The sequence below is a fragment of the Podarcis erhardii genome, assembly GCF_964252035.2.
Source record: "Podarcis erhardii genome assembly, chromosome: 5".
NCBI classification, from domain to species: domain Eukaryota; kingdom Metazoa; phylum Chordata; class Lepidosauria; order Squamata; family Lacertidae; genus Podarcis; species Podarcis erhardii.
Genome location: NC_138509.1, coordinates 96,880,911 through 96,905,081, shown reverse-complemented (window position 1 = coordinate 96,905,081; position 24,171 = coordinate 96,880,911). Strand labels below are relative to the sequence as shown.

The 24,171-nt window shown below is 45.7% G+C and overlaps 1 protein-coding gene across 2 annotated transcripts in view; it reads left to right on the top strand.

Annotated features, from left to right (window-relative positions):
• Positions 1-24,171, top strand: part of DIS3L2 (DIS3 like 3'-5' exoribonuclease 2) — a 200,211-nt gene that overhangs the window by 41,396 nt on the left and 134,644 nt on the right. For both annotated transcript variants that reach the window (XM_081862181.1, XM_081862182.1), the window contains exon 6: positions 1,211-1,312. In XM_081862181.1, the coding sequence (XP_081718307.1) occupies positions 1,211-1,312 (102 nt within the window). The remainder of the gene's footprint in view (positions 1-1,210; positions 1,313-24,171) is intronic.

The following is a 24,171-nucleotide window of genomic DNA, read 5'->3' as shown; positions in this document are numbered from 1 at the left end:
AGGTTCCAATGTTTCTCTGCCTCCGCAGAAGACATTTTCACCAGCACATCTCATTTCCAGCTACTTATCCGTTGCCTGTGCCTTCATCCCCTCAGTGAGATTGGTCCAGCACAGCTTTTGCTCTGGATCCAATTTCTCTCCGCGATGGTTGCCCTTCTCCCTGAGCGCTGTGCTATCTTGTCCATTTCACACCACTTGCCGGATTTCATGCCTGGGAGCGGCCTGGAATTCCTGGCAGCGGAGGACTCCCTCTGGCTTCACCACAAGGCAGCCCCATGAGGCTGCGTGGCGCGGCCCTTCCGTTCCAGAACTGTGAAACCGAGAAGCCTTCTCTCCTGGGCTGTTTCGGTGAACACGCTTCTGCTCGTGAAGGGCTTGGGGCCAGGGGAGAAGGGGGGCCAGACCTATGGGGTCACCAGATACATTGACTGGCAGCAGCTCTTCAGGGTCTCAGGCAGGGGACAGTTTTGAGCCCTACCTGGAGCTCCCATTGGAGATGGAAGCTGGTCCTTCTGCAAGCAAAAACAGATGCTTCATCACTGAACTACGGAGCTTCTCCAAGGGGAGTCAACAAGGGGCTATTGTTTTTATTTTGATGATGTATTTTTTGTTTTTATATTGTGATTTTATCCTGTCAGCCGCCCTGAGACCTGCAGTATAGGGCAGTATACAAAATAATTATAATTATAATATCCTGCTGGGCACAAATGAGGGAGGTCTTCATGGATGATGGAGATTTATAGTTCTGCAACATCTGGAGTGCCACAGACCCCCCATCTCTGCTTTAGCTGTCCGGTGTGAAAAGGAAGTTCTTCTGAGACACAGTTGAGGCCAAAAGGAGGGACCTGTGTCTGTGCAAACAGTAGTCAGCAAGTAGAAGCACACGTCACAATGTGAATATGTGGTTGCTTCCTCTCTAGTCGCAGACCATGTACTACCTTCAAAAATCCTTGGGTGTCCATGTAGATCAAAGGGCAGTCTTCTTGTTTCGGGGTTTTGACTCCTGTATGCACCCCAAGGGAAACTTTAAGAGGCAGTAGAGACTGACTATCCCTGACTTCCCCTCTTCTCAGGTGCAGACTCTGAGAAGACTCTCATGGGCCTCCCTTGGTTTGTTGTCCTTGAGGTGTGATGCATTCTAAACCAGCTTGTAGCTTTCCCAAACCCTCTTCCTCTGTGTAAGAGCCGTTTCTTTCCTTGTCTCTTCTAGGACAGCACCCGAGATATCTTCATTGATGGCGTCGTTGCTCGGAACAGAGCTCTGAACGGTGACATCGTGGTGGTGACTCTGCTTCCGAAAGATCAGTGGAAGGTCAGTGCTCAACCTTACCAGTTAAATTTATTTGGAAAGAAGACTCTGACCCTTTCTCGCAGAGTCCACTGCAATCGTGAATAGGGCTGTTTTTCAAATTTATATGCCAGTTCAGCCAACTATCACCTTCTCAATGTTTTCCTTGTGGTAATGGTTGCTCTAACCTCCTTGTCATTTTTCCTTTCCGTGTACCTTTGCTTTTTATGCAGCTTCATGTGGGTCCCTCTGCATGTTCAAAAAACTGGAACTTCTTGTTCTGATAATGCTCTCTATTTCCCTATTTATTTTTTGCTTCAGAATATAACCATCCTTTTTTTTTAAGGGCAGAGGACTGTGATTTGTGTCCATTCTGTGGTCTTATCCTACTGCACTGGCCCTTGAATGCTTGGTTTTGCTTTCCTTGCTGTGGTGCATTTAAACCGCCTTAACCTTATTTTTTGACTCTGCGCTGGATAGGAGTTCTTGGCCATTGAACAGGCATAAAGATTACCTTGAGAGAACCCTCGCTTGTCTGCTCACTCGCCCTTGCCGTCTTGTCTCCCAGACCATAATTGCTTAGAGACTCTTGTTTGGGTGCCTGCGTGTGCTTTGCACAGTAAATATCTCAATCTCACCCTGAGGTTAGCAACCAAACATTAGGTAATTTGTAAATCCGAGGGGGAAATGGGATTCGTTTCCCTAAGCAGTCCCATGTGTTGAGGTGTTAATTCCACCGTGAGAGAGTGCGGGACAAGCCTGCGGCGATGGGTTTGCCCAGACAGAGTTGAATATTATTAGGATTGAGTTAATTTGAGTTAAAGGTCTTCCTATTTTGAAGGACGAAGGGAAGTGCAGATGGGTGTAACTGATCTGAAAACAAGGGGCAAGCCAACACAATACTTAATCTTCTGTTATGGTTTGTTCATCCACCCCCCCCCCCTTGCTTGTAGGAATGATGTCTTGAGTACAACAGATTGTTTGCTTCCTTTAACATCCAGCTCTTCGTGAAACGATTTATTTAAGTCCTTCCCTTCCAAGCCTTTTTCTAAACATGGACACATTACGCTAGATTATGGTGAATCCAATCTCTTATATAACTGCTGTCATTCTGTGCCTATCTGCATCTTTGGTTCTCATGGAACTAATTTTTCTTAGAATTGTTTTTCTTCTACCAGCATGGATTCATTTGCAATGCAATTGAATTGTATGGGTGTCTTGGAATCCACGCTTTGGAAAAGTCCGCTTACCTGTTGCTCCCAATCGAATGTTCCGTATTAAAAATTCGCCCCTATTGTATTTGCAATGTTCCTGCCAAAGAAGAATTGTTTGAGAAGCTAACTATTCTGATGATAAAATGGCTAAAGGAAGAGAAGCATGGAACAATAGTTTAATGGGAAGCATATAATCCACATAATGCCTTTCCCAAAACAGACTGCCTGCTCTAGCAGTGTTTAGCTAATCCTCAACAGCATGAACCTTGTGTATCCAAGAGACCCTCCTCCAAATGTTTTACCACTATGTCCAACATCATTTAGATGTTGATGTGTGTCTTGTTCACGTTGTGCTGAAATAGCATAAGAACACAAGAGGAACCATGCTGGATCAGGCCTAAGGCCCGCCTAGTTCAGCATCAGTGCTTTCTCAACTTGTGATTCCCAGCAACTGGTTTCCAGAGGAACCTGCCTCTGACAGAGGAGGCAGAATACAGTCAATGTGGCTAGGAGCCATTGACAGCTATAGTCTTTGTTTTTTAGTTCAGTCCTCTTTCAGAGCCACCCAAATTGGTGGCCACCATCACTACCATCCCGTGCAGGAGCACATTCCATAGTTTTAACCACTGTATTTTTCGCTCCATAAGACGCACCAGACCATAAGACGCACCTAGTTTTGGGAGGAGGAAAACAAGGGATAAAATATTCTGAATCCCAGAAGCCAGAACACCAAGAGGGATCACTGCGCAGCGATCCCTCTCGCTGTTCTGGCTTCTGGGATAGCTGCGCGAAGCCTCTTCAGGGCAGCTGCGCAGCCTGCATTCGCTCCATAAGGCGCGCACATTTCCCTTACTTTTTAGGAGGGAAAAAGTGTGTCTTATAGAGTGAAAAATACGGTACAGTGGTGCCCCGCAAGACGAATGCCTCACAAGACGAAAAACCTGCTAGACGAAAGGGTTTTCCGTTTTGGAGGTGCTTCGCAAAATGAATTTCCTATGGGCTTGCTTCGCAAGACGAAAATGTCTTGCGAGTTTTTCTGACTTTCCCCCCCTTTCCCCCCCCTTTTCTAAGCCGCTAAACCACTTATCTGCTTATCCGCTAAGCCGATAAGCCGCTAAAAGCCGCTAAAAGCCGATAAGCCGCTAATAGCGCTAATCCGCTAAGCCGTCAATGGGCTTGCTTCGCAAGACGAAAAAACCGCTAGACGAAGAGAATCGCGGAACGGATTCTTTTCGTCTTGCGAGGCACCACTGTATTCTTACTGTGAAGTAGCATTTTTCTTTTGCCTGTCCTGACTCTTCCAACGTTCAGCTTCCCTGGATGTCCGTGAGTTCTAGTCTTATGAGAAAGAGAGGAAGAAAAGCTTATTTTTATTTGGCTTGTACCCTGCAATGCACAATTTCATAACCATCTATCATGCCACCTCCTTCTTGTCTTTTCTCTAAAGCGTCTGCATCCTTTCCTCACACGGCATTCATTCCACCCTCGTGATAATTTTGGTTACTCTTTCTTCAACCTCTTCCAATTCTATAATATCCTTTTTTTGAGGCGAGGCTACCAGGCTTGTATACTGTAGCTTCCAAATGTATTCCAAAAGCGGCTGCACTGCAGTTTTGTAGAACAGCATTATGAAATTGGCAGTTTTATTTTCATTCGCTTTCCTAATGGTTCCTAGAATGCCATTCTGCATGCACACGAAAGCTCATACCAGTAACAAACTTAGCTGGTCTTTAAGGTGCTACTGGAAGGAATTTTTATTTTATTTTATTCTCATTTTTGTAACTGCTGCACCCTGTACTTACAGAGATTCACACAGAGATGGGTTGCTGAGAGTTGCTTCCCATCTCTGGAACTCTCTTCCACTTGAGAGTGCTCAAAATCTGTGCCTTAGCATATTCTGAAGGAGATCAAAAACTTCCTAGTTTGGACAGTCTTTCGCTTATAGGTTTTTATTTATGGGTAGATCTTATTTATCCAAGCAAAATGAGAGATTTATTTAAGTTGCTCTTTTGGCGTTTCATTGGCTTATAAGTTTTCTTGAAATGCAATAACTCCATTGCACACTGAGATATCTGAAGGAGACTTAGCATATAAGCTCAAAGCACAGTTCTGTGCTTCAAGTTCAAATAGTAGCTTAAGCGTCATGCTTTTTTTTCAAAATGAGAGGAAAATGTAAAGTAAACCAAAACAAAATATACATGTTGAAGATTGAGATATTTGCATTACATTTGCATGTTCAGAAAACAAGTCTCCATTTCATGTTGAAAACTCTGCTCCGCTAGTTTTCAAGAAAGCCAGGAACTGTTTAAATTACAGTGGTGCCTCGCAAGACGAAAAGAATCTGTTCCGCGATTCTCTTCGTCTAGCGGTTTTTTCGTCTTGCGAAGCAAGCCCATTGACGGATTAGCGCTATTATCGGCTTTTAGCGGCTTTTAGCGGCTTAGCGGCTTAGCGGATAAGCAGATAAGCGGCTTAGCGGCTTAGAAAAAGGGGGGAAAAACTCGCAAGACATTTTCGTCTTGTGAAGCAAGCCCATAGGAAATTCGTTTTGCGAAGCACCTCCAAAACGGAAAACCCTTTCGTCTAGCGGGTTTTCCATCTTGCGAGGCATTCGTCTTGGGGGCACCACTGTAAAAGGCAATGTAGCAATGTCCTCTTCAGCATTAAAAGATAACAATATTTACTTTGATTTCTACTAAACATGTTTTTTGGGGGGGATCATGACTGGAAGGAGTCCCTCCAGTGCTCTGCATCATTGTGTAAATGTTGAAGGTTCCACTTTGTCCTGTGGGGAAAGATTATGGGAAGTGCTTCTTATGAACAGCAGCTTAGGGCTTTGCAAGAGAAGAATTTGGATAGAACAAGTCTTTATTAAGTCAGTTTGCATCATGTCCCTCTCCCAGATCTTTATCAAAACTTGCAACTTGCTAAATATGAGGTGAATAATTTAGTTTCAGCTCAGGTTGAATTTGCATTGATATGTTTGTGCCAGAAGTATCGGGAAAGCTGAGAGATGTTGCGTGAGATTTTGGCTTCCCATTTAGAAGAACAATAAAACTCAGAATTATGATTCAGGGTGTATGCAATAATGTGGTCTTAACGCCAAAGGATATAAATTTAGATTTCAAAAGTACTACTCTATAGGAAGGATATTGAGACTATGGAATGCGAAATGTCAGTCCTTCCACAGTTAGATTTGCGGCAAAGGGAATTTCTTTCAGAGACTTTGCAGAGGGATGAAATCAAGAATTCCATTAATAGTATGAAGGCTAGGAAAGTTCTGGGGACATATGGTTTTTCTATAGGATGGGAGGAGGTATATTCAGTTTTTTAAGTTGCTATTTGTTTTGCCTTTATATAAAGGCTCTTGATCAAGGTATCCTTCTCTCGTCAATTTGTGATACTCGTATCTCTGTTATTCCCAAGCCTGGTAAAGGACTTGCTAGTTGTGCAGATATTATCAGCAATACTTGCTAGCAGACTTTGGGCTATGGTAGCAACTTTAATACACAGAGATTAATTAGGTGAGCTTTATTTGTCAAAGGTAGAGAGCAGACACTGTAAGATTGGTAGCAGATTTTGTTGCTTCATATGGGAATATAACTGATGTGACTGCTATTCTTTTTCTTGATGCTGAAAAAGAGTTCAACAAAATATATTGGCAGTTCTGTTACTTGGGTGGGTGGGGGAACTGGGGTTCTTCGGGAATTTATGATTTGGATTAGACTCTCATACCTGACTCCTCAGTCACAGGTGAGAACACATGGAATTCTTTCAAGCGTGTTTGGTTTAGAGAGAGATACAAGGCCGAACTACTCTCTTTCTCCTTCGATATTTGATTTATATTTGAAGGTGGTGGCATATGCAGTTAGGCGGACTAGAGGTTTGTGGTTTTGTGCATGAACAAATGGGATTTAAAATAGTTGTGTATGCAGATGATTTATTATTATTATTTATTAGTAGGCCTGAATCATCCACATCTGAGCTAACAGAATTTATTAATTATTTTGAGGCAATTTCTTGCTATACAGTTAATTGGTTAAGATCGAAATTAAGTTATCCAGTTTATGCACTAATTGACAATTTTGTTGGTGCCTGGAGGCATGTTTTGGATCCTAGACATATTTCTCAAATTATTAAATTGAATTTAAGTAGAGTCATAGAATAGAATATTGTAGAGCTGGAAGTAGATGACAGAAATAACTCATGATTTAGAAAGATGGTCATTACATAGAATTCGGGGTAAAGTTAATACACTCAAGATTAATATTTTGCCACAAATCATTTATTTCCTTTGGAAATAGAGAGGCACTCCTTTTCATGGCTAATAGTTAGATTTATACATTAGATCGGATCAGATGGCAATTTTTTGTCATTTTCAATTTTGCCATTTAGATACCCCTTAACTGCTAGTGTTGAGTGGCAATTTCCTTAGCTATAGCACCTTTGGGTGCCTCTTTATGGACTGCCAGTTCCTACATTGATGAAAAAGTTGTATCTCTGCAGGGAGCTGGTAACCCCTGATAGTTACCAGATTAGGAATGAGTTTTGGGCTGACTGTGAACAGGCTAACATGCTTTGGTCTGCCTTCGTAGGGCTTCTCACTCCCAGTTTTATTTTGCATCTCTTCCTACTTCTACGGGCTGTTAAAAGTCCTAAGCATTGCCTTGGAATCTCTAACTGTAGTAGGATTTCTGACAATACAATATCCTTCTCTTCATACAATATCCTGAGAAACAGCGTCCAGCACTCTTAAAATCGAGATCCAAGATCCGTGAGCACCAGTAAAAGCACTGAGAGGTGAATTCTGACTCCTTCCTGGTTCCAGCAAATTCTGCTTGATCTTAGCGGCTTTTGCTTCACGCAGCTTCTGCCTAGGCTTCCAGACCTTTTTGTTCCAAACTGCTTTCATATGATGTTTATGCTGGGATTTTATTGCACACACACACACACACACACACACACACACAGCCTGTTTAGCTGACACTGTTCTATTTGCTGCTGCTACGGTTCTTTTTATTTATTTGAAGAATGTATTAATTGCTTCATATATATTTTTTTTAAATGGAAGTGATAGGTGATGAAAGATTTTACAGAATGACCACATGCGAAATGATGCTAAGAAGATGCAACAACAAACACCACCACAATGTAAAAAGGGAGTTCTGTTGTTGCCATAAAATTGTCAGCAGACATAAAGACATTATGTCGTTGCAGTTTTATGGCCTGTTGCCTGAAGGGTTCTAATTTTGTGTGCCGCCTTGGGAGTGGTAGCCTTGAGAGGTGGCCTAAAACAATGGAAAAGAAGTAAATAAATCAATGAGATGATGAATCTGGTTGGCATTGGCATGGAGACTACTTGTTTGGAAGTTCTGGTAGGCTGGATGAGGAATAAACACAGCCTTACATTAAGTCATGCCCTTGGTCCATCCAGCTCAGTTTGGTCTACTGGCAGCAGCTCTCTAGGGTTGCAGTCAGGGCGTCTTTTTAAGCCCTACCTGGAGATTGCAGGGATTTAACTTGGTACCTTCTGCATGCAAAGTAAATGTCCTTCTACAGAGCTTTGGCCTTTTCAGCAGCTCTAGGCTATGGTACAGAGGAACCAAGTGGACCTTTTGTCAGGAGTTCAGCCTACACTCGAGTAGGACCCTGGCAGAGACACATGCCCGACTGGCATGTTCTCCCCCTCCTGGTCTTTCGTTTGGGAGCTTCAAAAGCTTTCTTCTGCCCAAACTTCACAGCAACTGATGCCAACCGACACCGGGACACTTAGGGATCCATCTTGCGTGACAGACCTCAGCAATTCAGCATTTTGGCTAATCTACTTTATTTACATATAAACACACACGGAGCACTGCAACATGGCTCCCTCTCTCTCTAGCATCAGACAGCAAAGAGAAAAAGAACAAAGGACAACAGTCCCACTCCATGGAACACAGTAACACAAACATCCTGTCTCCGTCACTTCCCACTCTGTGGAGTCAAAACATACACCGTCATGTGAAAGACAACCCCAGGACTGCAGTCAAGGAGCAGGAATTCTAACACCTTTCCCCACTCCCTGTTTGTGGAGTTCCTCTGCTAAAGATATTCTGTTTATTCCTCTTCCTGCAAATCTTTCTCACCCCTTGGATTGTGCAGATTGGGGGCTGCTATCTGGAATCTGGAGGCCTGTTGTGATCTGCTGGTTGAGAATGCAGTGCTCTTTGCTTTGCAACTGGTTGCCGTTGAAGACTTCTCCTGGAGTCCTTTTGGAAAGGCCGGTGCAGATGTAGACAGTTACTTCCAAGCACCGGTTGTCAGCCCAACTGACCTCTCTCGCTGCTCCTGGCCTGCGATTCCTTTTGAAGGTGCAGCAGAAGTCAAGTCTTTTCCCAGGGCAAAGGGTGTGGCCCATCCAAGTGAACACTCTCACTTCCTTTCCGTCCTTTTATTAGCTGGGAAGTGGGCTGGGTCGCCATCTGCATTGGAGGTTAATGGGAGGGGATGCCCCATGGCATGGAGGTTAACAGAAAAATAACCTGGAGGTTAACAGAAAGATACGGAATATGCAGAAATGGTGAAACTTACCAGAAGAATAAGAAATCAAGATAACAAACTTTATAAAAGAATGGAAATGGCATATCCGAATTAACTTAATTTGCTCATTTATTCACCTTCTTTAAATATATACTTTTATGAAACTGCAGGTTATTACAATAATCCTGCCAATGTTCTTATCTGTTTACAATTTATCTGTAAATATTCAATAAACCATTTCCATTCTTTTATTTAAAAAATTGTTATCTTGATTTCTTATTCTTCTGGCAAGTTTCGCCATTTCTGCATATTCCGTAACTTTTGTATCCATTCTACCTTTGCTGGGACGTCTTCTTCTTTCCATTCTGGGACGGGTAACATTCCTGCCATTGTAGTAGCATATATGAATAAGTTTCTATACATTTTAGGTAGTTCTTTCCCTATAATTCCCAAAAGAAAAGCTTCTGGTTTTTATTTTTACAAAGGTTATTTCAAACATCGTTTTCATTTCCTTATATATCATTTCCCTAGGAAATGTATCCCACTTTTTTGCCTTGGGAAATTACAATAATTGAACTGGGATATGGTGGGTCACGATGGCTTCATTTGTTGGAGAAGGAAAAGATTTGCTGGAAAAAGAAAACACCCACTTACAGCGATACTGAATGGAACTCTTTATCTCTTTCTCTAAGGAGACTTTTCCTTCTCTTGTAGACACTGAAGGATGATGACTGAAAACGGGCCTACCAGTGATGGACAAGCCAGTCTTTTGGCCACTGGTTGCTTATCAGTTCGTTTCAGACCGGCCTTACCCAATCAGGTGCCCTCCAGATGTTTGAGACAACAGCTCTCATCAGCCTTAGCCTTCAGCTGTGCTGGCTGGGGCCGTTGAGAATCGTAATCCAAAACATCTGGCCATCACCTGCTAGCGGAGGCCTCTTTTTAGAAGATCTGGTTGCCCTTTATTCTCACCTACTGGAGAGAGATAGGGAGCATCTGCTGGTCTTAAGCTTCCATTGGCGCCACGAAAATGCAGTGGTGCAAATTTGCCCCTCGCTCGGCTTATGAATATGCCCTGTCTTTTTGCGCCATCCCCAGTCAAAACAGCACTTCTGCTGGGAGCTGCCACGCTAGCAGCCAAGCTTCCCAAACAGCACAGAAGCAGATGGTCGACCTCTGAGCCGTTCAAAGATTTTGTAAGGCCCAGATGTGGGAGGGGGGTGGTGGAAAGCAAAGCTCTAGCTAGTTTCTGAGGTCATCCCTTCCCATGGGTTGCATCCCATCAGTTCTTGAGATATGGCAGAGGTCCAGCCTAGGTGTGGCTTCAACTGTAACTTAAATAAAGGAAAGGCAGGGAGAGCGGAAGTGGCCTTGTCAGGGCTGGGTCATGCTTTTCTTTACAGCAATTTCCTCTGAGCTTTTTGGGGCTTGGGCAAACACTGCTTTCAAAATGCATTTCTCATTTCTTATTGTTTCCTCCTTATCTCTGAAGTGGCCTTGATTGGCCAACTGCAAGCCTTTCAGTTAATCTTGGAGTCAGCTTTAGCATCTGGCTGAACTGGCGCTTCCCACAGCTATCAGTGTGGAGAGCCTAATGGACTATGGGCGTGTTCAGGTAGAAGATCCTGAGACGCTCTGTACCATAAACTAACTTTCTTTCTTTTTTTCTTTCTTTCTTCCCCGTTTTTCAATTTCTAAGGTCCAGTAAGAATTTTTGAAGACCTTAAATCCTTTTTAAAACTTGTTTCATTTGCAATTTTAGCAAAACATAAAAATGGAAGACAATAATTAAAAGAAAAAGTAGTGTATAATTAATAACCAAAAACCATTTCACAATCTGAATGCAATAACCATCTGTACATGCAGCTTAGATTAAACGTATAAGTTAATATGAGCTCTTCAAATGTCCAGGTAGGTATTCATGCAAAATTGACATCTATATGAAATATGTTCAAATGTAGCCAGGGGAGTGACCTTTGCAGTGAACGGTGGGTATGAATCACACCAGGGTTGAAGTATAAGTCATTTAGCAACCACAAGAGTTTGCAGAGTCCATTTTTGTTGTCCTGCTGTTCATCCCCATACTGCAGGAATATACAGTCATGGGAAAAAGAAAGTACACCCTCTTTGAATTCTGTAATTTTACATCTCAGGACATAATAACAACCATCTGTTTCTTAGCAGGTCTTAAAATTAGGTAAATACAACCTCAAATGAACAACAGCATATGAAATATTACACCGTGTCGTGATTTATTTTACAAAAACAAAGCCAAATTGGAGAAGCCACATGTGTGATTTTCCAGGCTGGGTAAATATGTACGTCGCCCATCTTGCTCCAAAGCTAGATGACAAAGCCATGATGCTTCCTCACTGAGCAACCTTAGTCAAATGACAGAGACTCTTGGCAGCTTAAATCAGGACTGATGGTATAGTTTTATTGTTAATGTCGGCTGACATTGTTGTTAGTGCCAGTTTCTCATTATGCAAAATGGACGCAAGTGTGACCCTAGGCCAAAGTGACCCTAGAAAGATCCCAGATTCTGGGAGAGACCCAAAGTGTTGAACTGGGAGTGCTGAATAATAGGAGGACCGTGGCTGGTAGTGAAATTAGCAGGCTGTTGGGTGCAGGACATTGGACAGTGCCCATGGAGGGCAGACGTTGCTCTGACTATCATCATCATCATCATCATCATCATCATTTTATTGGTGTGACACCTTTTCATAGGTAAACCCATGCCCACAATGGCTTGCAACATGAAAATATTTGCATTATTGCAAACATAATCAAAGTAGTAATAAACAATAAAACACATCAAGAAATAAACGACCAAGGTGAACAATTCCCACATAATTCATAATGAGATATAAAAACAAAAATTCAAAATCAAATTATATTGTGTTGGGCATTTGATCCATCTAACCTAGTATTGTCTTCTTTGACTGGCAGTGACCCTCCAGGCTCTTTTTCTTCAGTGCTGCCGCCTGAAATTGAACCCGGGGTCTTCAGCCTGTGAGGCGCATGCTTTTCCAGTGAGTTGTGGGTCCTCCAGAGTTGATTCTTCCTCTTCCCTCCCTGTGGTGGGAAGTCCTTTCCCAAGGGAACACATTTCCACATCCCCCCGGCCTCCACTTTTGTCTTTTGAAATGCTCTCTTTGGCTGCCTGCTAAAATAAGCAGATGTACGCGATGGCAGCACGGGGTGATGCAATGGTTTCTTTTCTCTGCGATGCCGGGAACCAAGTGCTGTGACTTGCATTGCGTCACTTGCAATTTAAACGCTTTCCAGGTAAGCAAACAGCCGCCGGCAGTTGCTGAAGTGGTTTCCTTGTGAATTCTTCGACTTGCCAACGGTGGCTGGGCATAGTAAGAAAAGACCTGCTGGATTGGACCAAGGATGTGTCTCCTCCAGTCCCCGGTCTCCCTCCACGTGCTTCCGGAAAGCCGGAAGCAGCACCAGAAGTCAACTTGGCCCTCTCCTGTTGTTGCTGCCCAGCAACTGGGACTCAGAGGCGTCACGGATTGACGTAACCTCCATGAAATACCTTTTCAGGGATTTGTTCCATGGTGTAATCTCACGAGTCACACCATGCTAGCGTGAGAGAACCCAGGAGCAGGGCCAAGGAGTGCTGTGTGGGCATTAACTGGCGCGACCTCTCTGCTGGTGATCCAGCCTGGGTGGCTGTAGCAGCCTTTTTGGCAGATGTGGCACAATGGTGGAGCACAAAGCAATTAATTCACTATTCACGGGGCTTGGCATCAGCATCAAACCAGCTTGGGCAACTTCCCAGGGACCCTGGTGAGCTGAAGGACATATTGAGGTGCACGCTGGGCTCCATAGGATCTTCACTCTATTCTGCACTCCTGACATGTGGGAGATGGGATTGGCAGAATGGTTGCAGGATTGTGGAAATGCGTGGGTCCTGTGCCCATGCTGTTTTGGGGTGTGCGTGTGTAGAGGAGGGAGAGGAACTTCTCTTGCCCTTTAGGCCCACAGAATCTTGGAGCCTTCCCCAGGGTTGGAGAGGGCAGAATGAAAACACAACCTCCTTTTTAGAATTATACAGATGGAAGGGACAGTGAGGGTCATCTAATCCAAACCCTTTCAATGCAGGAATCTTTTGCTCAACTGGGGCTCGAACCCACAACCCTGAGATTAAGAGTCTCATACTCTACCGACTGAGCCCTTGAAAAATTAGGCTTCGGTGTTCAGTTGGTCAGTTAGATTAGTCATAATAATAATAATAATTTTAAACAATAATTTTGTTATTTATACCCCTCCCATCTGGATGGGTTCCCCCAACCATTCCTTTTTAATGGATCAGTCGGTTATCAATTTTTTTTAATGTAATTTTATTTTATATATCAGTAGTTAAACAACATCACAAGTCCTGGAAATGATTCTCTCTCCCTCTCTCTCCCCCCACCCCAACCCCAGTGGTACGATCAGAACTTGTAGGGCTCTGCATTAACAATTTTTTTAATGGTGCTGTATTTATTTGAACTTGAGAAAGCATCAATCACATCAGAAAAGAGCACACACAGTCTTCCCACTTTTATATATATGAAAAATGTGCTTATGAGCTATGGACAGAAATATGCTGGTTGGATAACTGAAGGATAGCCTACTGAGATGTGAGGATACTTATTTGAAGGCATATCCAGATGTCTGCAAATAGCAAATGTTTCTGTTGCTGCTGGAATGGTTCTTGTCTGGACCAAGGGGTACCCAGGGGTAAATGAGGTGTAAGCTGGGTGTGGAGGGATGGGTGGCTTGTGGGTACAGTTGAGCTGCTGGATTGCCAGCTGGCCACATAAAAAGAAGAAGTGATGTGCACATTCTCCAATAGTGGAGGGGCTGATGGCACACCTTGGGAATTGAGTCCTTATAGGTGGGGCACACAGGAGTGAGTTGGCAGGTAATAGGTGATGTCACAGGCACCTGTGTAACTGGTAGTCATGGTATACGTGCATCCCAAATAGGCTTCTCTTCTCGGGAGACGTGGAAGGAAGGGTGTTTTCTGCCAGCAATTCAAATTTGCATTTTGAGAGTCGGGAAACGGTGATCTTCCCCACACTGGGTGCTCATAGGTAGGAGAATGTGGTTTAGCTCTCATCCAGTCATCTGGGCCACAATTCCAGTGCAGAACGTGCCCTGAGTATTGCTGGGGTCACTAAGGACTTCTCCATATCTGCTACCTGAGAGACTTCCCTTAATTTTAAGATTGTAAGAAGGGCCTGGTAGAGCATTCAAACATCCACCATAGCCCAACATCCTCTTCTTCACAGCGGCGAACCAGGAGGAGCTGATAGTGACAGCGCTCACCCCAGCTGGCGTATTGTCTCTGGCAGTGGAGGTAGAAAGCAATCATCAGGGCTAGAAGCTGATCCTCCATCAATTTGTCTTAATATTCTGTAAGAAACTTTGTGGGTGCTTTTTCAGAATGGCTGAAGGTGCCTAGGCTGGAGGTGCCTAGGGTTGTATTTGAGAGTCTCGTGACTGCATTTCCGATTCTATGCTACCCCTTTCCACTTTTCTGGAGTCCCCAATCCAGCCTGCAAGGAAGAAAGGGGCCGAGCCCTTTCAAGAACTCTTGGGGCATTTTGCTGTTGAACAAACACCAGATATTATTAGATGACAGTTGAGAGTGTGAAGGTGAGCACACTATTTCTTGCGGCCAACACATTCCTTCTTTTCCTCCGGAGAGGATTTAAATGTAATTCCGCTTCTGTTGTGAAATATTGTACATGCATACTTGCATAAACATTATGGTTATAGCCGAGGTTAGTCAGCCTTTCCGTGCTACAATCTTCTGAGAAGATGGAGTATAACTACTGTAAAAGTTGTTCTGGGGAGAAAGTTGGCACCCGCGACCAGCCTTGGGAGCCAGCTCTTTTTATGGGCAGAACTTGATAAATGTGTTTGAGTGGTTTCTGAGTTAAAATAAACCCAGCATGTGGAGTAGCTTCAAGTGCTCATCAGATATTCTTAGAAATGGCACCCTTTGAATCTCGCTGTGTTTTACTGGGTGGAATTTGTGCTGATCCATAAGAGAGGGGAGCGCACTGGAACAGGAGGGAGCTGGGTAGAAGCCGAAAGTTACCAAACCAGCTTCTTCTCCCGTGTCCCAGCGGAGTGTAAATCTGTTGCTTTTAATGGCATAGAGAGAAAGAGAGAGAGATGCTAATCAGGAAGTCCCTCATTTGACCATTACAGCTACCACAAACTCACAGGCTGACTTGGGGTGGGGTAGGGCACCCTCAGCGTCAGACCCAAATTTGCAATATGGAGATGATAATACTGGCCTGCTTTGTTCCTTATTCGATTTATAACCTGCTGTTCTTCCAAGCGTTGCTGAGGGCAGCAAACACAACAATGATAAAGGATTGGAAACAAGCAAACGCCCAACATTCAGAAAGCTTAGGGGTTTTGGGAACAGTATCTTTCTGCTGTCAGATGCCTGGGTAAACTGGAATGGTTTTAAATGAGGATGACAGGCATGCTTCACCAGGGAGGGCATTCCACGCACAGGGAGCTGCCACTGAAAACACCCTGGCATGGGTAGGCGCCAGGCAGGCAGCCCCCAACGGCGGCACCACCAAGAGGGCCTCACCTGCCAGTCGTAGGGGCTGTGATGGTTGATACTGAGGTACTTGGGCCCCAAGTCTTTAAAGACTTTATATGCTTGTACTGGGAGCTTAATGGGAGGTCACTGGAGCAAGGTTCCTGCATTGCAGGGGTTTGGATTAGATGATCCTTGTGGTCCCTTCCAACTCTACAATTCGATTATTCTAAGGGGAACTGAGGGCAAGCTATCCTGGCCCTGGAACAGCCGTAGCTGGCGAACCAGCCTAAGCTTGGGCATAAGCACTTCCAGTCACACTGAAGCTACTGGAGACTGCACTGAGAAGCTGGAATTCAGGAAGTACTCCCAGACTCCCCTGTTCCTTCAGGGGGAGTGCAGCCCCTCCCAGAACAGGACTTAACCACCAACCCACAGCACTTCCACTTTATCAGAATCCAGCCTTATCCATACGAGACTTTAGGGGGCTGTTGTAAAAGTTCCAAGAAGATAATGCATGTGCTAACTCTCTGAAGGGCTGTATAAATGCTGAAATGGGAAGAAGGAGAATTATGGGTAGCATCTTGGCCACTTCCATGTTTTTCCATGTGGAGATCAGTCTCCTTGTTGGAGGTGGTGGGGCAGCTATAATAGTGCCTGGTATATATTTGCATCAACTGACTGATCAGACATCTGCTGGGAAAAATCCTAGTTGCCTAGAGGCCCAAGAACTGGATGCTGGCACGTATAAGAATTGGGAATCCCCATGTGCAGCTCTGCCAGATGGTGGTTGTTGGCATCCGTCCGTCTCGAGAGACAATGGAGTCTGCCTCCGGGGGTGAAGTCAAACTGCTGCGTTAGCAGCACTTGAAGCATCCTCCCTGGCGCTCAAGCTGGGCTGCCCAGTTTGGAGGTCCTGGGCACTCCAGGAGACAAGACCCCCTCTTGGCCTCACTGATGGGGTCCAAAGGAAAGCCGGAGTTGCTGGAAGGAGGTGTACAAGGCACCATCCAACTGTCTTAGGGACTCCACTCTGGACTTGTGTAGGGTTTACAGTGGTCCCTCAATAATGGGGTGGACAATATCCGGTGGGCAATGTCGTGGGATGCCTGCCATTGCCAAGCAGCTTGAATGTGCATACCAAATATTTGTGACTCCATAAAGGGGCAGTTGTGTTGTGCTCTTGGTTCTGCAGCTGACAAAGCATCACACTGAAATTGTATCATGCTCATATAATGATGATTGCATGCAGTTGCCCTCAAATCCTCCTAAAGCGGTGCTGTTCCTTGAGCTGTCAATCCTCTAGATGGGGGGCTCCAGCTCCCATCAGCCCCTCCCAACATGGCCAATGGCCAGCGATGATGGGCATTGTAGTTCAACAACCCTGGAGACCCCCAGGCTCCCCAGCACTTCTTTAGCTTATACTGGTGCATTTTTGTTTTGGTGTATCCATAAACAAAAAACCTTTCCTTTGGTTTAAGCTTCGGCTTCACACCTCAATTCTCCAGCTTTCTTTCTTTCCCTCCAGGTGTTATTTGTTCTATTTCCCTTTTATTTATTAAGGTGCTTCCTTTGAAACATCGCAGTGCATTTTAACAATTAAAAACAACAATTAAAACACTTGCATGCAGTTAAAAATAAATAAATGGCATACTTAAACCATTTCTGATCCGATAAAGATACCTGGTGGGATAAAGACCTCTGCTTTAAAAGGCTTGCTGGAAAATGAAGGTTTTCAACAGGTACCAAAAAGACGATAGAGGCAGCACCTGTTGTATTGATCGGGAAGGAGTTTCAGAAATTCAAAATAAGGTAGCATGGAGCTATAGAACAGTCAAAGTCTATAGTTGAGAGCAAGAGTTAAACAAAACTCCAAAACACCACAGTTCCCAGCTTTGTAATTCTGAATGTTACTTTTTCTCTCCCAATGTGTCCCTTTTCCCTTTTAGGTTTTTCAGCCTAATTTTTGTTATAGTTTTCCTATGATATATTTTTTTAATTTGTGCTTCTCTGGTTTGCTAGCGCTTCTGCCGTCTTTAATGTATGTCGTGCTCTTCCCCGATCCAGTCCCTCTAGCCACACACTCTGGCACCGATGTGTTATTCATTGCCAGGCATGATTGTCTGTGTGCAAGAGAGCATGTGAGCCTTTCCTTATTTGCAATCCAGGTGTGCGGCTGTTTGTTGTAGCAGCGTAATGGGAAGTGGAGGGCCGGCTGTGGCTCTTCTCACCCTGTTGGTAGCACAGGTGCCCTTTTCTGATAGGGCAGCGGAAGCGAAAACAAAGCCAGCTGCTCCCGTCGCTGATAACCTTTTGCTCACTGCCAGGCGTTCGATTGTTCCCCTGCCAGCTTGTGTCGGCCACCGGATGTGTGTCTTGGGTGTGGGAGCCACCTCAATTTGTTTTGGATCAGGTGGCCTGAAAGAGCTTCTTCAACCATCTGTGAAATAAAAACCGGGGATTCATTTCGGTAAGAGGCAATTAAAGGAATGGCATGTGGTTTATTAGGAACACTACATTTGCGAGGCCTCTCCTCCAACCCAGGGGTGGTATGGAAGGGGTGGCTGTGTTGCTCAAGGGAGAACGAGCTGGTATTCAAAGCCTCTGGTGACTCCTGCTGAATCAGCAGTCCGTGCTTTTAATGTTGGTTCCGATTACTGGCTTTGATTGGATTCTCAGTGCAGATTTGCACCGAGTGAGAAGGTACTGCTGACTAGTGCCAAATGAAAGAGAGCGAGAAGGTTTTTGCTGCACCATAGCCGCTAGCTGCCTAGATGTTTGTTGGGACTGTCTTATGAACCTGCCGAGATGCTGTATCCTGGTGCTCGGATCCTTGGTTCGTCTTCCCCAATACTGTCTACAACTCAATCAATGGTCCTCCAAGGCCATGTGTGAGGGCGATTTCATGTATTTATATCTTTCCTTTCTCATGTGTTGGGATTCAAGGCGGCTTGCAACATTTAAAACAGCCCTCTTCTCTGGAATAGGTAGGCAGAGACATGCTGCTTCCTGCAGTAGAGATGGAATGCAGTCACTGAAAGCCTCATCATCCATGAATTTGCCTAACCCTCTCTTAAAACCATCCAAGTTGGTGACCACCAATCCATCTGGTGGGAGGTGAGCTTGTGATCCAGTAATGTACCTCAATCTTTTCCACATCTATTACTGCCAAGCCAGGTCTCCCCCATCCTATATTGGTCCGTAGGGAGTTTCAATATTGCTGCAGGGGAAAGGGGAGAGCTTCTGTGTTGCATACAGAAGGTTCAGGTTGGGCTAGGGAGACTCCTGCCTGGAGAGCAATTGCCCATCATTGTAGTGTGGAGAAGTGGTCAAGAGTGGTAGACTCGTAATCTGGGGAACCGGGTTCGCGTCTCCGCTCCTCCACATGCAGCTGCTGGGTGACCTTGGGCCAGTCACACTTCTCTGAAGTCTCTCAGCCCCACTCACCCCACAGAGTGTTTGTTGTGGGGGAGGAAGGGAAAGGAGAATGTTAGCCGCTTTGAGATTCCTTCGGGTAGTGATAAAGCGGGATATCAAATCCAAACTCCTCTTCTCTCTTCTATACCACAGTATAAGGGCTTGAAATCTACAATACTTAGAATTATGTACAAGTACAGTGGTACCTCGCAAGACGAAATTAATTCGTTCCGCAAGTTTTTTCGTCTTGCGAAGCACGGTTTCCCATAGGAATGCATTGAAAATCAATCAATGCATTCCTATGGAAACCGCCTTCAGACCAGGTCTGGGGACAGTCTGTCCCCCGACCTCTTCTGAAGGCTGGGGGGGGGGACAAGGGCTTTTCTTCCCACCCCCAGCATTTTAAAAAACCCCGGGACAGCAGAGGACTTCTCCGCTGTCCCGGGGTTTTTTAAAATGCTGGCGGGCGGCAGCGAAGGCTTCACTGCCGCCCGCCAGCATTTTAAGATCGCCCCGGACAGCGGACTTCTCTGCTGTCCCGGGCCGATTTTAAAGCCCCCGGGAAGGCAGGCGGGGGGGAGCAAAGACTTTCGCCCCTCGCCGGCCTTCAGAAGAGGTCCAGGGCCTCTTCTGAAGGCCGGCGGGGGGCGAAAGTCTTTGCTCCCCCCCGCCTGCCTTCAAAAGCCGTCTGGGATAGCGGGAAGCGCTTCCCTGCTATCCCGGACCGCTTTTAAAATGCTGGCGGTGGGGAGCAAAGCCTTTCGGCCCCCGCCGGCCTTCCTGGACCTCTTCTGAAGGCCGGAGGGGGGGGGGAAAGGCTTTGCTCCCCACCGCCAGCATTTAAAAGAGCTCCCCGGAGATTTCCCTATGGGCTTTCTTCTTGCGAAGAAACCCATAGGGAAATTCGTCTTGCGAAGCGCCTCGAAAAACGGAAAACCCTTTCGTCTTGCGGGTTTTCCGTCTTGCGAGGCATTCGTCTTGCGGGGCACCACTGTACTGCACCCCACAATAAAAGATATCCTTGCTGGAAATTATCCTAAGTGCTTGGCCACCCAAGTTCTGATTAATCCAGCGCTGGTACCTTGGAATTTAAATCAATTTCCTCATTCCTGCCCAGAAGGCCGACTCTGCCGTTAGGCAAAGTGAGACAGCTGCTTCGGGCGGCTGGTACAGGTGAGTGGGGAATGAAGGCAAGGCACTGGAGGGTTGAGCTATGTGTGCCATGTGGCCTCTATGCTAACTTGCTGTCTTCAGCTGCAGTGGAAGGTGCCAACCCATCACCATTGTGTTTGGGGCAAGATTCAGCTGCCACTCTGGTCAGCTTCTGTACGTGAAATGGGAGGGGTGTGTGTGTGCCATCTTGTCTTTTGCCTCAGGTAGCTAAATGTCTTGGGCTGCCTGTGACCTGTATCCTATGAATTAGAGCAGTTTTTCTAGCCATAAGTGTTTCAAAGCTGTGTCCTACCAGTTTCTCAGACCTTTCTTTGGAATCTTTTTAGAACGCCACAAAGAGGGTCCGTACCCTTCAGGCTTTCCCAATGCTGCAAACCTCCTCACGGCTGAGAAATCTAATTCTGGCATTTCCAGAGCAAATAATATGATCTTAGAAAGCCCAGTGTTTGAGCCATTGATTCTTCCTCTGCTGTGGGCATACAATAGACAATGGGATCCTGGAAGGCTGGTTGGATCACGGAGCCCTGTCGAGGTGACAGGTGTTGTTTGGTAACCGAATGATTCCTTTCTAACCTGGAATCCATCTGTAAATATGAAGAGTAGCTGTGGAGCTCCTGGGGGCAAGTTATGAAATAAAATTGACGGGGTAATTATAGAGTACTCCGTTAATCATTTATGCAACTCAATAAGCAATGTAAACAACTGGGGCAGATACGCTGTTCTGTATGCTGTCACCCCACCTTCTCCTCCGGAAGGCCTTTTGCAATGAAATAATTAGAGAAACGGTCTTACAGCCCCTTTGCTTTACTCAGCCCGAGTCTTAAGAAGTTAGCATTATCCACATGTATCCTGATCTTTAAGTTCCATAAGCTTTTCTGCTTGCACCTGCCCTTCCTGGTCTGTCACGTTGTTTTTGGGTTGCAAGGCTCCCATTTGGGACTCCCAGTTCTTTTAGATGAGGGAGGCAACTCTCTTGCAATAATGAATGGGTCTTAAGTGTGCATAGCTCAGCGCCCCGTCACTGTTTCCATTATAAACTGCTGTGCTTTTTTTAAGGGGGATTTATAAGTCCTCTGTAAAAATTTGTTCTTGGATGAAATGGTATATACAAAAGGTCCATTTGAATCAGGCGTGCTTTAAAAAAAAAATCAAATCAAATTTGAGAGTGCAGTTCTGGACCGCGTACCTAGTGGCGCTTGTGTTTGTGGCAGGCTAGAACTCAGTTGCGAAGCCTTGAGCTGCAGGGCTTTCTAGCCCCAGAGTCTCGTTTGGTGGGTTCTCTACTAAGGAAGAAGCCTTCTCATGAATCTGGGCCTCTGGGATATCCAAGCTGTGCTGGTGTCGCTGAGAATCCCCTGCTTGAAGGCCCTGATCCAGTGTCACAAAATCAATTCATGTGTTCACTTCCCTTGGCCAGCTGTATTAGCAAAGTCAAGATATTGCTGGGACATTAATGCTGCTTTGAATGTGCGGTAGGCAGCTCATTGGGGATCTTCATTTAAGACTCCTGGTTTTGCTCACTGCCTTGGATTGCAAAAGCTTGGCAGGGCAGAATGGCTGGCTGTGTTTGGCTTGGTGGGCCGCAAGTTACACTGGCCTAGTTCAGGGGATAGCTCTCATGCATAATGCCCCTTATATGTGCTGCTTGATGATGAGGGAGGATAGGGAACAGTCCTGGCAGAGGGCAGCTAAACCAGACCATCTCCTGTGGGTAACTGAGAAGAAGCAGTGTGGAGAGGGAATATTGGTGCCTTCATTCTCAATGGGTGAAACTCATGGCATCTTCTGGAATTGATAACTGGGAGGTAAGAGAACCCAGGGACGTGGGTGGTGCTGTGGGTTAAACCACAGAGCCTAGGGCTTGCTGATCAGAAGGTTGCAACGGGGTGAGCTCTTGTTGCTCGGTCCCTGCTCCTGCCAACCTAGCAGTTTGAAAGCATGAAGTGCAAGTAGATAAATAGGTACCACTCCGATGGGAAGTGGCTTAGTCATGCTGGCCACATGACCCGGAAGCTGTACGCTGGCTCCCTCGGCCAGTAAAGCGAGTTGAGCGCCACAACCCCAGAGTCATCTGCGACTGGACCTAACAGTCAGGGGTCCCTTTACCTTTAAGAGAACCCAAATGTACTTGTGCACCTAGTTCATTGTGAACCTCTTAGCCTCCTTGCCACAGGACATTGCGATGGATAAATTTACATAAATACAGTGGTACCTCGGGTTAAGTACCGTATTTTTCGCCCTATAGAACGCACGTTTTCCCCTCCAAAAATGAAGGGGAAATGTGTGTGCATCCCATGGGGCGAATGCAGGCTTTCGCTGAAGCCTGGAGAGCGAGAGGGGTTGGTGCGCACCGACCCCTCTCGCTCTCCAGGCTTCAGGCAGCTATGCGCAAGCTGTGGGAGAGGTGCGCGACTTCACGCAGCTCTTCCACGGCTTGCGGAGAGCTGCCTGCACCCAGAAGCCTGGGGCGCGCTGAGCTCAGCACGCCCGAGGCTTCGAGCTTCGCGCAGCTCTCCGCAAGCCGTGGGAGAGTCGCGCGGCTCTCCCACGGCTAGCGGATAGCAGCCTGTTCTGGGTGCTGGGGTTGGGGGAAGCTCGGGCTTCCCCCGACCCAGCCCTGCGCCTGGGGGGAAAATAATATTTTTTTCTTTATTTCCCCCCCAAAAAACTAGGTGCGCTCTATGGGCCGGTGCACCCTATGGGGCGAAAAATACGGTACTTAATTTGTTCCGGAGGTCCGTTCTTAACCTGCAACTGTTCTTAACCTGAAGCACCACTTTAATGGGGCCTCCTGCTGCCGCCGGAGCACGATTTCTGTTCTCATCCTAAAGCAAAGTTCTTAATCTGAAGCACTATTTCTGGGTTAGCGGAGTCTGTAACCTGAACTGTATGTAACCTGAAGCGTAAGTAATTCGAGGCACCACTGTACATGAATTTAAAAGATACCATGGTTCTTGCAGAGGATGTGCATGGTCATCTGTATGTTGTCATAAAGAAAATAAAGCTTAAGAAGTCCGATGCATGGTATCCCAAAGTCTGTTCGAAGGAAGCCAAATGCATACATGCAAGCACATGTGATTGAGTGTGCTCGCATGTCCGCATATGCACATTTTGCAAGCATATTTTATTCTGCTGCTTCTGGTTATGAGAACACACGTCAGTCTTGCAATTCCAGCTTCAGGGGCACTTTCCCTCTGAGCGGCAGATGCTTGGGGCAGATGCTTTGGGAAGTTGGTTGCCTTTTCTTCCTCCCTCTATGAACTTCCGGGGGTGTTTGGTCTAATCCTGCCGGGCTTTTCTTATCCCGAGATGGTTTCAGTTACCTGGGAGCTGCTGATTTCCTTGGTGGCACCTGGCTGGCTTTCCACAGCGAGAATGCTGAGCTGCATAGACAATTATCTAGGCTTTTTTTTTTTCCATGAGCCTCGAATGCCTGTGGCCTTTCTTTTGAGGGAGCTGATATGAGGCAGGCTCAGCTCCTGGGCTTCGTTTCCCCCGCTGGTTGGCTACTAAAGTGGAATGAGAAGTGTGTTTTCTTTTGAGTTAAACAAATTTGGATAGTGACATCAAGAAGTGAAACCCAGAAGGCCTGGTGGAGTAAGCTGATGCTCTTCCTAAGAAGCCCTGCTTTGAAGTCTGGTGGGGCCACACCTTGCTTGGTAAATGCAGGTGACGTCCTTTTCCAGGTAACTTACTCTTCATTCATTACAAGTGGTCACGAAGTGACGTGTGTGCCGCCTCAGAAGTGTGGGAGGAACCTGCTGCTTCTGGATAAAGAATTGGGCAAACAATTCAGGCTGTTGATGGAGTCGCAGAGCGTCTTGTTTTCATTTTTCCGGGCACAAGCTCGGACACGCCCCATGTCAGTGCCGGTGGAGGGGTCTTTGCATGCATCCCCCCCTTTTCTTTTTCCAAAGATTTTTAACATATATACATAATAACCAAAATCCCAATGATTCCTTCACATAAAATATAATATCTAAATTACAATAGCTGCA